The 16,930-nt window shown below is 46.2% G+C and overlaps 1 protein-coding gene across 1 annotated transcript in view; it reads right to left on the minus strand.

Moving 5' to 3' along the window:
- slc6a5 (solute carrier family 6 member 5) overlaps positions 1–16,930 on the minus strand; it is a 79,280-nt gene that overhangs the window by 41,785 nt on the left and 20,565 nt on the right. The window contains exons 4-5 of the mRNA XM_033038673.1: positions 14,739–14,870; positions 12,968–13,141 (exon numbers count right to left, since the gene is read on the minus strand). Coding sequence (XP_032894564.1) covers positions 12,968–13,141; positions 14,739–14,870 — 306 coding nt within the window. The remainder of the gene's footprint in view (positions 1–12,967; positions 13,142–14,738; positions 14,871–16,930) is intronic.

The raw sequence follows: 16,930 nt of genomic DNA on the forward strand, positions 1-16,930 counted from the left end.
TGGACAACACGGCATACAATCAGTAATATTGAATCAGGTGGACAACACAACTAGGATGGGGGAGGGATGGAGAGAGAGGGAAAGCAAGGGTTACTTGAAGTTCGGGAAGCCAATCTAACATACCGCTGGGTTGTAAGCTGCCCAAGCGAAATATGAGGAGGTGTTCCTTCAGTTTGAGCATTGGGCCTCACTCTATCTTTCTAAATGCTTGATCTATGATGATCTTTACTCTTACAAATTTATGCAAAGGTTTTCCCAGCTTGGATAAGTAATCGTGTTGTGAAGGGGGTATGGAGAAGAAGGGGATTAGGGCAATGCTAGCATTTATTTCAAGGGGGCTTGTATACAAAAACAGGGATGTAATACTGAGTGCTGGTCTGGAGGCATTAGGAATATTGTGAGCAATTTTGGGCACCGTATCTGAGGAAGGACATGCTGGCTCCTGAGGAGGTTTACAAGAATGATCCCAGGAATGAGTAGGTTGACCTATGGTGAGCGTTTATCGTCACTGGGCCTGTACTCGCTGGAGTTTAGAAGATTGAGGGGGAACCTCATTGAAACATACAGAATAGTGAAATGCTCGGACGGAGTGGATGTGGAGAGTATGTTCCCACTGGTGGGAGAGTCTAGGGCTAGAGGTCATAGTCTTAGAATTAAAGGACGCAATGAGGTGACGAGATGATTGGGAAGGAGATGAGGAGAAATGTCTTTAGTCAGAGGGCAATGAATCTATGGAATTATTTGCCACAGAAGGCTGTGGAGGCCAAGTCAGTGGATATTTTTTAGGCAGAGATAGATAAAGCTTTGATTAGTACGGGTGTCAGGGATTATGGGGAGAAGGCAGGGGAATGGGGTTAGGAGGGACAGATAGATCAGCCACGATTGAATGTTGGAATAGACTTGATGGGCCGAATGGCCTAATTCTGCAGAGCCACATGAAGGAAACTTAACTTCATGGATTCCCGGGTGATTTGTAAAATTCCCGTGTATGATGAAAGATTTCGATTTGTGTCAACTAAGTCGACTAAAAGTGCAGAGTGCCCCCACACTGTGATCTATTGTGGAATGTACAGTGCTCTGTGGGGTGTGGCATGTCTTATAACAAAAGCAGGATGGACCAAAGTATGCTTTTCACCAAGTAATATAAAGGGTGAGGTGGGATGGGGGGGGGGGCGGGGGGGAGATATTATGATGGGATATGATCGAAGGTAAAGATAGGGGAGACTTCAGGAAACTTTTCGCCCCACATCAGAGGTAGATAAAACTGGAGAACATGGTTTTAGGGTAAGGGGTGGGGGATATACAGGAGGTCTGAGGGGGAACGTTTCCAGCCAGATGGTGATGTGTACCTTGAATGCACTGCCACAGAGAGCTAGAGATTGAATTGGAGTCAATTACTGCATTTTCAAAATGACCAGGTAAGCATTTCAATGGGCAGTGAGAGAAGATGAGATTAATACTGATGGGCTGGTGGGAGTGGGCCCAATGGCCTGATTCCATGCTGTTACCAACCCAAATAACAATGGCAATAGCATGTGACGCACCATGGTGGCCATGCAAAATGTTACACAATGTTGCATTTAACAAAAAGGAATAGCAGATGTTGGTTTCCACCAAAGATGGACACAGGGTGGGCAGGAGTAACTCAATGAGTCAGCCAGCAAATCTGGAGAAAATGGATAAGTGACGTTTCGTATCTGAAGAAGGGTTGCTTGGCCAATTTTCTCCCGGGATGCTGCTTGACCCGTTGACTTATTCCTGCACTTTGCGTCTATCGTTGCAGATATGATGCAACATCGTAGAATGAAAGGTGTGGTAAAGCCTGCAAGATTAAGTGATGCATGGTAAATTCATTCCACTGCACCTCATGGTGCATGTGACAAATAAACTTGAATTTGAACTTGAACATGCCCTATAACAGTATAACATGTGTTTCATTACATCGTGTACAATTTATCACGCAGAAACATAGAAACATAGAAACATAGAAAATAGGTGCAGGAGTAGGCTAATAACAATATTTGTCTAACGCCTTTCTGCACACTTTGGAACAAAATTCACATTGCATATTACTGTAAATACCAAAGTATTGACATGCTTGCTTATGACTATTACGGCACAAACCACAGTGTTCTTACTATAACATACATACCACGTGATGTTATACCAGGCAACTATATCAAGCAATGTAGGAAGGAACTGCAGGTGCTGGCTGACACTGAAGATAGACACTAAATGCTGGAGTAACTCAGCGAGTCAGGCAGCATCTCCGGAGAAGAGGAATAGGTGATGTTGCGGGTCGAGACCCTTCTTCAGACCGAGATTCAGGGGAGAGGAAAGCCAGAGGTACGAGGTGGTACAGAACAAATCAGAGCCGGCACCGATGACTCGGGGAATGGTGGAGCCCACAATGGTCCAGTGTTGGCTGCGGAAGAGGTGATAACATAGGGATACGAACAGTGAAACTAGCGGGACAACTAGGGTGGGGAGCGGGACGGGGAGGGGAGGAATGCAAAGGTTACTTGAAGTTTGAGAAATCAATATTCATACCTCTGGGTTGTAAGCTGCCTGAGCTAAATATGGGGTGCTGTTCCTCCAATTTGCGCTGGGCCTCACTCTGACAGTGGAGGAGGCCCAGGACAGAAAGGTGAGTGTGGGAATGGGAATGGGCGTGGGAGTTAATATGTTTGCCGACCATGTAGGCCAAGGTGGACTGAGCAAAGGAGATCATACATGATTAATTTCAATACGTTTCAACACTTTGTGGTGAATACCACGTAATATTGTGTGGTTTTCACAATGTAAAATCATATCTTAAAATGGTATAACATCGTATGTGGTTAGCATTATGAAGTACATTGTGTAATACAATTGGGTAAATATCCTGTAGTGAAAAAAGGTCATGTATTGTGTCACACAGTGTGGTCAACACTACATTATATTCTGTTCTTCACCAAATTTATCTGGACTGCTCTGAGATCACTAGAATAGTGAAAGGCTTGGATTGAGTGGATGTGGAGAGGATGCTTCCATTAGTGGGGGAGTCTAGGACTAGAGGTCATAGCTTCTGAATTAAAGGATGTTTTTTTAGGAAGGAGATGAGGAGGAATTTCCTTAGTCAGAGGGTGGTGAATCTGTGGAATTCTTTGCCACAGGAGGCAATGAATACTTTTAAGGCAGAGACAGATTGATTCTTGATTATTACGGGCGTCAGGGGTTATGGGGAGAAGGCAGGAGAATGGGGTTAGGAGGGAAAGAGTCATCTTGACGGGTACCAACATGCCACAAGACGGCATGAAGTTGCTTCGATAGCATTTTAGCATCGACCCGTTTAAAATAATATTTGGGCGGAGAACATTGATACCAGCCTGTAACAAGTAATGTTACCATATAAATTTTACAACTCAGTTGAGAACTGGGAAAATATAATCTCAGGAACGTTTACGGCATAAAAATGTCAAAAATCATGATCCCTCTAAAAATGAAGAGTTGGTAAATTCCTGACTGCAGAATCTCAGTCGGTCTGTCTCTCCGTGTGGACAGTCAAGGTCAAATTTTGGTCTGGCCAATACTTTGATATTCCCAATAGAATGTGAAAACGCTTCCCGTGATGTTTGAATATAGCGGGCGTTTAATTAAAGGGGGTCTTGCATCTACAAAACATATTTCGTGGTTGCAAGACATCCCAGAAGCACTTTGCACATAATATGCTTTAAAATGCCAGTGTGTTTTTATTTTTTAGAGGTACCACAAGGAAACAGGCCCATCAGCCCACTGAATCTATGCCAACCAACATTCGCCCGTTTACCACTAGTTCTGCATCATCCCACTCTCTCGTCCGCTCCCTACACACTAAGGGGCAATTTACAGAGGGCCAATTAGCCTACACACGCACACGTCTTTGGGAAGTGGGGGAGACCGGAAACCCACGCGGTCGCAGGGAGAACGTGCAAACTCCACACACACACACGCAGATAGCACCCGAGGTCAGGATCCGATCCGTGTCTCTGGCGCTGTGAGGCAGCAGCTCTACCTGCTGCGCCACCGTGCCGCCAAATGTTGTAATGGGGGGGAAATCAGGCAGCCAACTTGCACGCGGAAGATCCCGCACATAACAAAAATATATCATCTCTGTTAAATCCCTGTCCCACGATACGAGTTCATTCCAAGAGCTCTCCCGAGTTTGCCCTGATTCGAACGCGGAGATTTACGGTAATGACCGCTCGTCGGTACTCGGGGCTCTCGTGGACATTTTTCAACATGTTGAAAAATCTTCGCGAGTCTTCCCGTGCTTACCTGCCATTAGCGAGTCTTCCCGAGTACCTGCCGATAGCGTTACGAGCCGCTAAGAGGCGTCCCCGAGCTCCGACGTACCCGCTACGTTCATTCTCCGTGCTTACCCCGAGATTTATTTTTTTTAAACTCGGGAGAGCTCTTGGAATGAACTCGTACCGTGGGACAGGGCTATTATGATGCAGGGTAAGGCAGGAGCATTTGTTCAAATGTCAGTGAGATTTCCCCAAGCTCTCATATGGGATCCATCTACCCGAGCGAGCAGATGGAGCCTGGGCTTGACATAGCAGCATTCCTTCGTTAATGAGGGGGAAAAGCCAGGCTTGATCACGTGCTCGTCTTTGGAATAAGACTTTTGAATCAACGTCACAATTGTGAGCCACCACCAAGTCTTGTATTGACAGCATTAAATCATCTCACAGTACAGCCCTTTTTGTTTCCAAATCCAAGATGCAAACATGCAGGATTTTATGCAGTTCAATGCATTCGTGTGTCAAAGACAAAGAGCATGACGCATGCATTAAAATATATGTACAATACAAAGCATTGCAGTTTTACATAATCAAATATGCTTTAAAATCAATAACAAAGGCATTAAGCATTACCTTTGAACTTCAAGCATGTTTTGAATATGAGTGAACAAACTTGGAATGCATTACTGTCTGCTGTTATCTGATAGCCGATATCTTTAACCCTCATTACATTTACACTACACTCTGATCTCCAAAGTTTGTAGCCTTCATTTTCCTACGGTTTAAGATTTTGAATACTGTGAATAAATTAATGAGATGCATCATTAAGATTGCAGCAAGTTCCAGGACAAACTACAGGGGATGGTATTTATTATTTATTTCTTTTTTGGCACATGTATGCAATGAATGCAGTGACATCCAGTTCCCAAGTCAAGACGTGGAAACACAGAAATGCAGATACTGGTTGGTACCAAAGATGAACACAAATCCCTGGTGTAACTCAGCGGGTCAGGCAGCATCTCTGGAGAAAAGTGAATAGGTGATGTTTTGGGTCAGACTCTTTCTTCAAGTAAGGGGTGGGGGAGGAGGGTGAGGGGGGGGGGAGCAAGCTGGAGACGAGACAAGACTAGAAAAAAATCGGGGCCAGCAACAGGTAATTTCAGGCAGGGTAGTGCCCTGGTAGGTTGGCTAGGGAAGTTAATAAATGATAGGAAAAGATTTAGAAACATAGAAACATAGAAAATAGGTGCAGGAGTAGGCCCTTCGGCACTTTGAGCCTGCACCGCCATTCAATATGATCATGGCTGATCATCCAACTCAGTATCCTGTACCTGCCTTCTCTCCATACCCCCTGATCCCTTTAGCCACAAGGGCCACATCTAACTCCCTCTTAAATATAGCCAATGAACTGGCCTCAACTACCCTCTGTGGCAGAGAATTCCAGAGATTCACCACTCTCTGTGTGAAAAATGTTTTTCTCATCTCGGTCCCTTTTGCCCCTTAAGTCTACACCGCCCATTCAATCACGGCTGATCTATCTTTCCCTCCCAACCCCATTCTCCTGGCTTCTCCCCATAACCCCAGACACCCCGTACTAATCAAGAATCTATCAAGCTCCGCCTTAGAAATACCCATTGAGTTGGCCTCCACAGCCGTCTGTGGCAATGAATTCAACAGATTCACCACCCTCTGACTGAAGAAATTCCTCCTTGTCTCTTTTCTAGTGAAAAGATGTGATCTCATGTGGGGAACTGTGGAACTAGTTGAACAACGAGGGTGGAGGAAGCTGGCAAGGGAGGTGGGGTGGGGATTGATAGTGGAAATCACCTAAAATTGAAGAATTCCACATTTATACCACCAAGTTGTAAGCTGCTCAAGCAAATCAATTTTGTCATGGGTCATTGGAGGGGTCAACTATGCAGGATGGATGACTGTGGAGGCCAAGTCAATGGATATTTTTAAGGCAGAGATTTTACAGATTCTTAATTCAACTCCAGAAAGTCACCCCTTTTAACAACTTCGGAGAAATTCCACCTCTCACTTTAGCCGTTGCTACCTTGGAACAAGGTTGTTATTTCATAATCCCGTATTTGGGTCAGAATTTGTGCTACGGATCCAAAACCAAAAGAAGTTAAGTCAACTCGACCAATTCCTTCTCTCCAGAGACGCTGCCAGATCTCTCTCCATCATGGCTAGATCTCTCGATTCCCCTATCCCCAACCAGTCTGAAGAACTGCAATCTGTATCTCTGTTCTATCTGTTGCACTTGGCTTTGAACTGATTGTATCTGTGTCGACACAGAATGCTGGAGTAACTCAGCGGGAAAGGCAATATCTCTGGAGAGAAGGAATGGGTGATGTTTCAGGTCGAGACCCTTCTTCGGACCTCGACCCGAAATGTCACACATTCCTTCTCTCCAGAGATGCTGCCTGAGTTTTTTGAGTCCAAGCCTACTTAAATATTTTCACTTTAGATCTCTCAATTCTGCATCAATAGAATATATTTCTCTTACAAGTCTTTGCAAAACTGGAACAGCTACTTCCCCTCTGTTATCAGGCTTCTGAACGGTCCTTCCATAAGCTAGGGTACTGTCCGATTCACCTCTACCCCATTGCGGACATTGGACTTTGTCTCTGGAACTGATGCGCTACAATGTTGAGAACTATATTCTGCACTCTGTATCTTCCCCTTTGCTCTACCTATTGTACTTGACTTTGACTTGATTGTATTTAGGTTTAATATTAACTTAGAAACATAGAAAATGGGTGCTGGAGTAGGATATTCGGCCCATTGAGCCAGCACCGCCATTCAATATGATCATAGCTGATCATCCCTAATCAGTAACCCGTTCCTGCCCTCTCCAGATCCCTTGATTCCGTTAGCCCTAAGAGCTATATCGAACTCTCACTTGAAAACATCCAGAGAATTGGCCTCCACTGCCTTCTGAGGCGGAGAGTTACACAAATTGACAACTCTCTGGGTTAAAACGTTTTTCTTGTCCCCTGCCATCAAAGTTACCTTTCTTTCACGAGATTGATACCTGCGATGGCGGGACTGTCATATGAGGAAAGATTGAAAAGACTAGGCTTGTATTCACTGGAGTTTAGAAGGATGAGGGGATATCTTATAGAAACATATAAAATTATAAAAGGACTGGACAAGCTAGATGCAGGAAAAATGTTCCCAATGTTGGGCGAGTCCAGAACCAGGGGGCCACAGTCCTAGAATAAAGGGGAGGCCATTTAAGACTGTGAGAAAAAACTTTTTCACCCAGAGAGTTGTGAATTTGTGGAATTCCCTGCCACAGAGGGCAGTGGAGGCCAAGTCCCTGGATGGATTTAAGAGAGTTAGATAGAGCTCCAGGGGCTGGTGGAATCAAGGGATATGGGGAGAAGGCAGGCACGGGTTATTGATTGGGGACGATCAGCCATGATCACAATGAATGGCGGTGCTGGCTCGTAGAGCCGAATGGCCTCCTCCTGCACCTATTTTCTATGTTTCTATGTGTCAAAGTTCTGGACTTAATGATCATTCATTACCTGATCAAATTGAATAGCAAAGCTTTTGCACTGTCCCTCAGTACACATGACATTGATAAACCCTAAACCAAAATCTGGCTGGATTTAAATTCACTTCCCAAAAGTGAAGCAGTTTTATTCTAATTTATTCCACCTGGACTGGAGGAATTCAGAAATTATGATGTTATTTATATGATTTCATAACCAATATGTAATGTTATCATTGTTCTATAGTGTCATATTAGTGACCCACGCATCATTCGAGTGCAGTAGCCCAGCTGGGAATGTGTGAATTTATCTCCATAATCAATGGATTTAAGGAGATGACTTAAGGAGTGGATGTGGAGAGGATGTTTCCACTAGTGGGAGAGTCTGGGACCAGAGGCCATAGCTTCAGAATTAGAGGATGTTCCTTTAGGAAGGAGATGAGGAGGGATTTCTTTACTCAGAGGGTGGTGAACCTGTGGAATTCTTTGCCACAGAAGACAGCGGAGGCCAAGTCAGTGGATATTTTTAAGGCATAGATAGATAGACTCTTGATTAATTCGGGTGTCAGGGGTTATGGGGAGAAGGCCAAAAATCAAGGGAATCTGGGGCCAAAAATTAAGGGAAAAATCTCCTTAAAACCCCCATGTCAAGGGGGTTAAGGAGGGAGAGATAGATCAGCCACGATTGGATGGTATAGACTTGATGGGCCGAATGGCCTAAATTCTGCTCCTATCACTTATGATTATTGCTGTAAAGATTAATGTAATGGCTTTCAATTACAATGTATCTTTTATGTCACAGATACAGCCTGCAGACATTTTGGCAATCATACACGCTAACCTCAATGCAAGCCGCAAATCTAAACGTAACAAAATCACAGACTCTTATAGAGTGGTGACAATTAATTCAGTGTCCAAATGTTGCCTTAAACTGGGAGAGATAACCTTTATGCACTTGTCAAAAAAGATGCAAACAAGATAAGAATGCATGTTATAATGCAAGCTATGGTTGAAACGTGTTGGTTTCCTTGGCATTTCTGGACTTCTAGTTCAACAAGTTTATACTGTTCATTGACACCATCACTGCAGAATGCTGTGCAGATTACACACATGAGTTTAATCTAGTTTAGAGATACAGCGCGGAAACAGGCCCTTCGGCCCACCGAGTCCGCGCCGACCAGCGACCCCCGCACACTAGCACTATCCTGCACACACTAGGGACAGTTGACCTTTTTATTTTAACCAAAGCCAATTAACCTACAAACCTGCACGTCTTTGGAGCGTGGGAGGAAACCAGAGCTCCCGGAGAAAACCCACGCAGGTCACGGGGAGAACGTACAAACTCTGTACAGACCACGTCTGTGGAATTCTCTGCCTCAGAGGGCGATGGAGGCAGGTTCTCTGGATGCTTTCAAGAGCTAGATAAGGCTCTTAAAAATTGCGGAGTCACTGGATATGGCGAGAAGGCAGGAACGGGGTACTGATTGGGGATGATTAGCCATGATCACATTGAACTCGAAGGGCCAAATGGCCTACTCCTGTACCTATTGTCTATTGTCTATTGTCTATTGTCAGACAGCACCCTTGGTCAGGATCGAACCCGGGTCTCTGACTCTACCACTGCTCCACCATGCCCTCTACAAGTTCTTCACACTGAATTATTGCCTGGAACTTACTTTTGCGCATGTCTCAAAGATATTTCCCAACTGAAATTGTTACAATCCTTTGTTGACGCTTAATTACCCACTGAAGCTCAGCTCAGAATTAATTAAATTTGCCAAGAGAATTTAATTTAATTTCCTAGATGAATCTTTGGAGACACTAACCATAAGTGTATATTGGCCCAGTGATGCTAGAATCTTAATGGTACATCTCAATTACATTGTAGATCCCTGGAGCATTTTAAACAATATATAGATGATTTTTGAGATTCAGCAAAAGAGATTGAGACTCCAGCGAAGCGTAAAAAAAAAGTTCTGATTTTCTGTGTCAATGACTTACAAGTTCACAAGTGATAGGAGCAGAATTATGCCATTCGGCCCATCAAGTCTACTCCGCCATTCAATCATGGCCGATCTTTAGTCAGAGGGCGGTGAATCGGTGAATAATGGGTAAGCCATTTAGAACGGAGATGAGGAAACACTTTTTAACACAGAGAGTGGTGAGCCTGTGCAATTCTCTGCCTCAGAGGGCGGTGGAGGCCGGTTCTCTGGATACTTTCAAGAGAGAGCTAGATAGGGCTCTTAAAGATAGCGGAGTCAAGGGATATGGGGAGAAGGCAGGAACGGGGTACTGATTGTGGATGATCAGCCATGATCACGTTGAATGGCGGTGCTGGCTCGAAGGGCCGAATGCCCTACTCCTGCACCTATTGTCTATTGTCTATTGTGGAATCTTATGACACAGACGGCTGTGGAGGCAAAGTCAGTGGATATATTTAAGGCAGAGATAGAGGGAGGGGTGGAGGGGGCCACTGAGCACTATGGGGGACCACAAAATGGAATGTATTAAAACTGGTTTGTGTAAAAAAAAAGGAGAATTTCGTAACTCTGTTGACGCCCTTTATGTAGCGACTCTTTGCATACCTTGGGTATAAGCAAAGCAAAGAATATCACTGTGACTTGTCACATGGGGCAATAAAGTTGTATTCATTCACAGTAAGGGACTATTTTTAAGAGATTATGTTTATTTTTAGGTGACCCACCCATGGTCATGGTGACTACTACCTTCCTTTCCATTGACTCCATCTACACCTCACGCTGCATCGGCAAGGCCAGCAGCATCATCAAGGACGAGTCGCACCCTGGCCACTCCCTCGTCTCCCCTCTCCCATCGGGCTAAAGGTACAGAAGTGTGAAAACGCACACCTCCAGATTCAGGGACAGTATCCTCCCCAGCTGTTATCAGGCAACTGAACCATCCTAGCACAACCAGAGAGAAGTCCTGAACCACTATCTACCTCTTTGGTGACCCTTTGGACTATCTTTGATCGGACTTTGCTGACTTTGCCTTGCATGGAACATTATTCCCTTATCATGTATCTGTACATTGTAAATGGCTCGATTGTAATCACGTATTGTCTTTCTGCTGACTGGACAGCACGCAACAAAAGCTTTTCACTGTACCTCGGTACACGTGACAATAAACTAAACTGAACTGAAATAGTGCAAGGCTGGTATTGCTTTAACGATGCCCTTAATAGTATCTTATCAAGGTACCTTAATCCAATGAGGTGGAAGGTAGTGATCCTTAATTGAAGAGTTTAAAATTCTTAACGGGAAAATGTTTTTTTTTAATTAACATTATATACCTAAAGTATTAACATTGAGAGGGGCAATTATTTGGCCCTGTGCCCTCAATCTTGTGGAACGTCCGTGACTCTACATTTTATGACTTTCATTATAATCAGATAATAATTACATTATAACTATGGAGCATGACAGAGAAACATTAAACATTTGAGGAGTTCATCAAAGTGACCTGTATGCTTGACATAACTGGATTAAATATCTGCCCCCTATAGTTTTATAGATTCATTCAGCATGGTACCAGGCCCTTCGGCCCAACTTGCTCATGCCAACCGAGATACCCCTTCTACATTAGTCCCACCTGCCCCGCGCTTGGCCCTTGCCTGTCTATTTTTCACACAGAGAGTGGTGAGTCTCTGGAATTTTCTGCCACAGAAGGTAGTTGAGGCCAGTTCATTGGCTATATTTAAGAGGGAGTTAGATGTGGCCCTTGTGGGTAAAGGGATCAGGGGGTATGGAGAGAAGGCAGGTACAGGATACTGAGTTGGATGATCAGCCATGATCATATTGAATGGCGGTGCAGGCTCGACGGGCCGAATGGCCTACTCCTGCACCTATTTTCTATGTTTCTATGTTTCTATGTAAACCTGTCCTATCTATGTACCTGCCCAAAGATCTTTTAAATGATGCTCAGTCACCCGCCTCATTGACCCCCAGAGCACCTGTCTCAACTATCCCCAATTTCTGGTTGGAGCAGCCAATTTCCTGGTTGAAACCGGAGAAATAAGCCATGCCCCGCATATTTGGCAGATGAGGCGGTGTCCTTTATTAGCCAAGGTATAGAACATCAGAGCAGGGGGGGAGGGGGGGGGGGGGGGGAGGTTGTACTGGAGCTACAATTAACACTAGTTAGATGACAGTTCATATATTACCGGTCATTAAGTCAAAGAGTCATACATTGTTGAAACTGGCCCTTTAGCCCAGCTTGCCCACGCCGACCAACATGCCCCAGCTACACTAATGCCACCTGCTTATATTTGGCCCAAATCCTTCTAAATCTTTGGCCGACGGACATGTGGACGTTAGGAGGCCGCTGCCGGGGGAATGGACAAAGGAGGACCCAGCGTGGGGGGCGTGAGGGTGGGGGGAGGAACAATGGGGACCTGGCGTGTAGGGACCGCCCAAAGGAGGGGATGGAGAACAAAAGGGAGAAGAACTGCCGCAGGGATTTCTGTGTAACTTTATGTGCCCTTTATGTAGCGACTATTTACATACCTCGGGTATGCGAGCAAAGAATTTCACTGTGACTTGTCACACTTGACAATAACATATTCCATTCAATTCAATTCAAATAGAACATTACGTGCAGTTGGCAAGATTGGATAAATGGATTATTCTCTCAGGCAACCAATAAGTACACAATGTGCCAAATAGACTCTATCTACGCTGTAAAATACTACGATTTGGCAAAGCCACAATCCAACCCCTCTTTACTTTTCCAATAAATTTATCAATCGTCAATGAAAATCCGACGATCCGCTCATAAATGACACCATCTTATGGTCTCCTGGGTTAGGTGTACCTTCCAATCAGGTAACTGGTTCCTACCCAAAGGAAGGCGACTGCGTATTAAAAATGACAATTCAAACGATCATAACAGCAGAAGTAAAATGACTAGCGGTAACCTCATTTCCCAAATTCCCGCTAGCCAGCCATGGATGAAGGTTGAAAATAAATGAAAGCAAATGTGGCTGGTGATGTTGGAAGATGCAGTGGTCCCTGCTGGATTGTTTAACGGATCGACTGTCCTTCTAAAGGCATGTTTATGTTCGCAAGTATCCATGCCGGGCCCTGTAAGACTAGTGCATGTCTTGTCGCTACATGTTTAAACCTCCTCCAAAGGATCAGAAGATAGGACCAGTCCAAGGGATAGGTTCGGCAGTGGTTACCCAGTTGCAGCTTGTGCTTGTCCCTGCAATTTTCAGTGTTCCAGCTGTTTTCACAGGATGCCCAAGGGAGCACAGGCATGCACGATGCAAAGAGGTAGAACAGGGTGTAACAGATTATGATGTTGTAGTACACCGCGATCAGGACCGAGATGATGAGCATAGCAATCCCGCACCCTGCAGGCAGAATGGAAACAAGACAGTTTTAATATGCAACAAGGCATGTGCATTATTTAGTCAATAGAGAGTGGTTATCAGAGGCTGCCTGTGTAGGTGAATACCTAGCTAGGAAAGATATTGTCAAGCTTGAAAGGGTTCACCGATGATGTACAAGGATGTTGCCAGGACTAGAGGGTCGGAGCTCTAGGGAGAGGTTGAGTAGGCTGGGTCTCTATTCCTTGTAGCGCAGAAGGATGAGGGGTGATCTTATAGAGGCGTATAAGGTCATGAGAGGAATAGATCGGGTAGGTGCACAGGATTTCTTGCCCAGAATAGGGGAATCGAGGACTAGAGAACCTGGTTCAAGGTGAAGGGGAAGAGGTTTAATTGGAATCTGAGGGGTGACATTTTCACGCAAAGGGTGGTGAGTGTATGGAACAAGCTGCCAGAGGAGGTAGTTGAGGCTGGGACTATCCCAACGTTTATGAAACAGTTGGACAGGTACATGGATAGGACAGGTTTGGAGGGGTATGGTCCAAATGCCGGCAGGTGGGACTAGTGTAGCTGGGACATGTTGGCCGGTGTTGGCATGTCAGGCCAAAGGGCCTGTTGAATTGAATTGAATTGAATTGAATTGAATTGAATTGAATTGAATCCTTTATTTGTCATTCAGACCTTTCGGTCTGAACGAAATGTTGTTGCCTGCAGCCATACATGTAATAATAACAACACACAATAAACACAAATTAACATCCACCACAGTGAGTTCACCAAGCACCTCCTCACTGTGATGGAGGCAAAAGTCTTAGAGTTACTGTCTCTTCCCTCCTCTTCTCCCTCTGCGCCGAGGCGATACCCCACCGGGCGATGGTAAGTCAGTCCCGCGGTTCAAGCTCCGCGGCCCGGGGGTGGTCGAAGCTGCTGCCCTCCAGTCCAGCGGACGCAGCTGTTGCCACGGGAGCTCCGGAAAACAGGCACCAGCCCGTGACCTGCGAGCTCCCGACATTGTCCTCCACTGGCCCGCGGCCGAGCCCCGGATCCAGGTCGCCGCCGCCAGAATGCCGCATCAGCCACCGGAGCACCGTCTCCGCCCCGGGCCGCCCACACGGGAGCGTCTCAGCCCCGCACCGCGCCGCCCACACGGGAGCACCTTCCTGCCGGTAGCCGTGCCGCCCACTCAGGAGTGTCTCAGCCCCGCGCCGTCCGCCCTCACCGGAGCGCCGAGTCGTGCCGCTGCCCGAACGTCGCCGCAGCTCGAAGACGGCCAGCCTCGCGTTGGTAAGTCTTGGCTGGCTCTACCTCCGGAGCCTCGAGGTCGCTCGCAGGTTGGAGGCCGCCAGCTCCGCCATTAGGCCTCAGCTCAGGTGGGGGAAGAGAAGGGGGATACGACAAAAAAGTCGCATTCCCCCGAAGGGAGAGACAGAAAACCCTGTTTCAGCCCCCCCCCCCCACACACACATAACACCACCTAATAACCAAAAGTTTAACTGAACTAGACAACAACAAAAAAACAAAACACAAAAAAAGTAAAAACAGACAGACTGCAGGCGAGCCGCAGCTGTTTCACAGCGCCGCCACTTCCACACTGTATCACTCTATGACTCTAAGACTCTACCTTGTAATGCAGGGATGGCCTTCCACACAGATATCGGCCCCTGACTGGCAAACTGACCGAGTGCCGTCTCGAGGAGGAATATGGGGACCCCAGCAAAAGCCAGCATTATCAGGTATGGGATCAAAAACGCACCTGAAGGAAAAACAGTGAACAAAGATTTAGTAGTTTAAGTTTAGAGATACAGCACAGAAACAGGCCCTTTGGCCCATCGAGTCCGCGCCGACCAGTAGTCAACCCCGTACACTAGCTCGATCCCACACATATATTCATTAGTTGTCGGAGCAGATTCAAGCCATTCGGCCCATCAAGTCTACTGCACCATTCAATCATGGCTGATCTATCTTCCCCTCTCAACACCATTCTCCTGCCTTCTCCCCATAATCCCTGACACCCAAACTAACCAAGAATCTGTCAACCTCCACCTTAAAATCCAGTGACTTGGCCTCCACAGCCATCTGTGGCAATTAATTCCATGGATTCACCACACTCTGACTAAAGAAATTCCTCCTCGTCTCCATTCTATAGGTACGTCCTTTTATTCTGAGGCTGTGACCTCTGCTCCTTGACTCTCCCATGAGAGGAAACATATTATCCACATTTACTCTATCCAAGCCTTTCAATATTCAATGATTTTCCCCCTCATCCTTCATTCTGGAATAATTTTTAACAAAGCCATTTAACCTGCAAACCTTTACATGTTTGGAGAGCGGGAGGAAACCGGAGCACCCGGAGTAAACCCACGTGGTCACGGGGAGTGCAGCGTAGGTTTACAAGGTTAATTCCTGGGATGGCGGGATTGTCGAATGCTGAGAGAATGGGGCAGCTGGGCTTGTATACTCTGGAGTTTAGAAGGATGAGAAGGGAATCCTATTGAAACATATAAGATCATAAAGGGTTTGGACACGCTAGAGGCAGGAAACATGTTCCCGATGTTGGGGGAGTCCAGAATCAGGAACCACAGTTTAAGAATAAGGAGTAAGCCATTTAGAATGGAGACAAGGAAACACTTTTTCTCACACAGAGAGTGGTGAGTGTGGAATTCTCTGCCTCAGAGGGTGGTGGGGGCCGGTTCTCTGGATACTTTCAAGAGAGGGCTAGATAGGACTCTTAAAGATAGCGGAGTCAGGGGATATGAGGAGAAGGCAGGAACGGGGTACTGATTGGGGATGATCAGCCATGATCACATTGAATGGCGGTGCTGGTTCGAAGGGCTGAATGGCCTACTCCTGCACCTGTTGTCTATTGTCTATATCTCTGTATAGACAGCACCCATAGTCATGACCTAACCCGGACTCTAGCTCTGTAAGGTAGCAACTCCACCACCACCCCTCCATCATGCCACAAGTATTTATTGTAGAAACAAGTAACTGCAGACAATGGTTTACACAAAAGGACACAAAGTGCTGGAGCAACTCAGCGGGACAGGTAGCATCTCTGGAGAACATGAATAGCTGACATTTCAGGCCAGGTCCTTTCTTCAGACTGATGAAGGGCCCGACCCGAAACTCCACCTATCCATGTTCTTCAGAGATCTTGCCTGCCTAGCGGAGTTACTCCAGCACTTTGTGTCTTTTTTAGTAGTCAAGAGCCAAGAGTGCTTTATTTGCCCCGTAGCAGAAGCGTCCATGTGGCGGAGCTGGGAACTGGAAGTATCTCGAGCTAATTCTGCCACCACCATTATCTATTGCAACAAGTGACGGCTCCCACTGTTTGTCGCCGGAAGCTTGCGCCCCTTACAGGACGGACGATGACAGCGATGTCAACATTTGAAACATGGAAGATGGACCCGAACAAAGAAGTGTTTTATTGTCTTAAGTCACGAAAAAGAACAATGACATTCTTTCTTGCAGCAGGGCAGACGTGTAAGCATTGTGCTGTGCAAACTAAAGGGGGCTGTCCCACTGCGGCGACCCAATCCGCGAGTTCTGACGAGTTTGCCCTCGACTCATACTCGCAGCATGGTCGACACGAGGTCCAAGGAGGTCTTTGTAATGCCCCTGTCCCACTTAGGAAACCTGATCAGAAACCTCTGGAGACTTTGCGCCCCGCCCAAGGTTTCCGCGCAGTTGCAGGTGGTTGCCGGAGGTTGCAGGTAGTGGAAGCAGGTAGGGAGACTGACAAAAACATCCGGGAACCGCACGGAAACCTTGGGTGGGGCGCAAAGTCTCCAGAGGTTTCCGTTCAGGTTTCCT

Source organism: Amblyraja radiata, chromosome 20 (assembly GCF_010909765.2).
Source record: "Amblyraja radiata isolate CabotCenter1 chromosome 20, sAmbRad1.1.pri, whole genome shotgun sequence".
Classification (NCBI taxonomy): Eukaryota; Metazoa; Chordata; class Chondrichthyes; order Rajiformes; family Rajidae; genus Amblyraja; species Amblyraja radiata.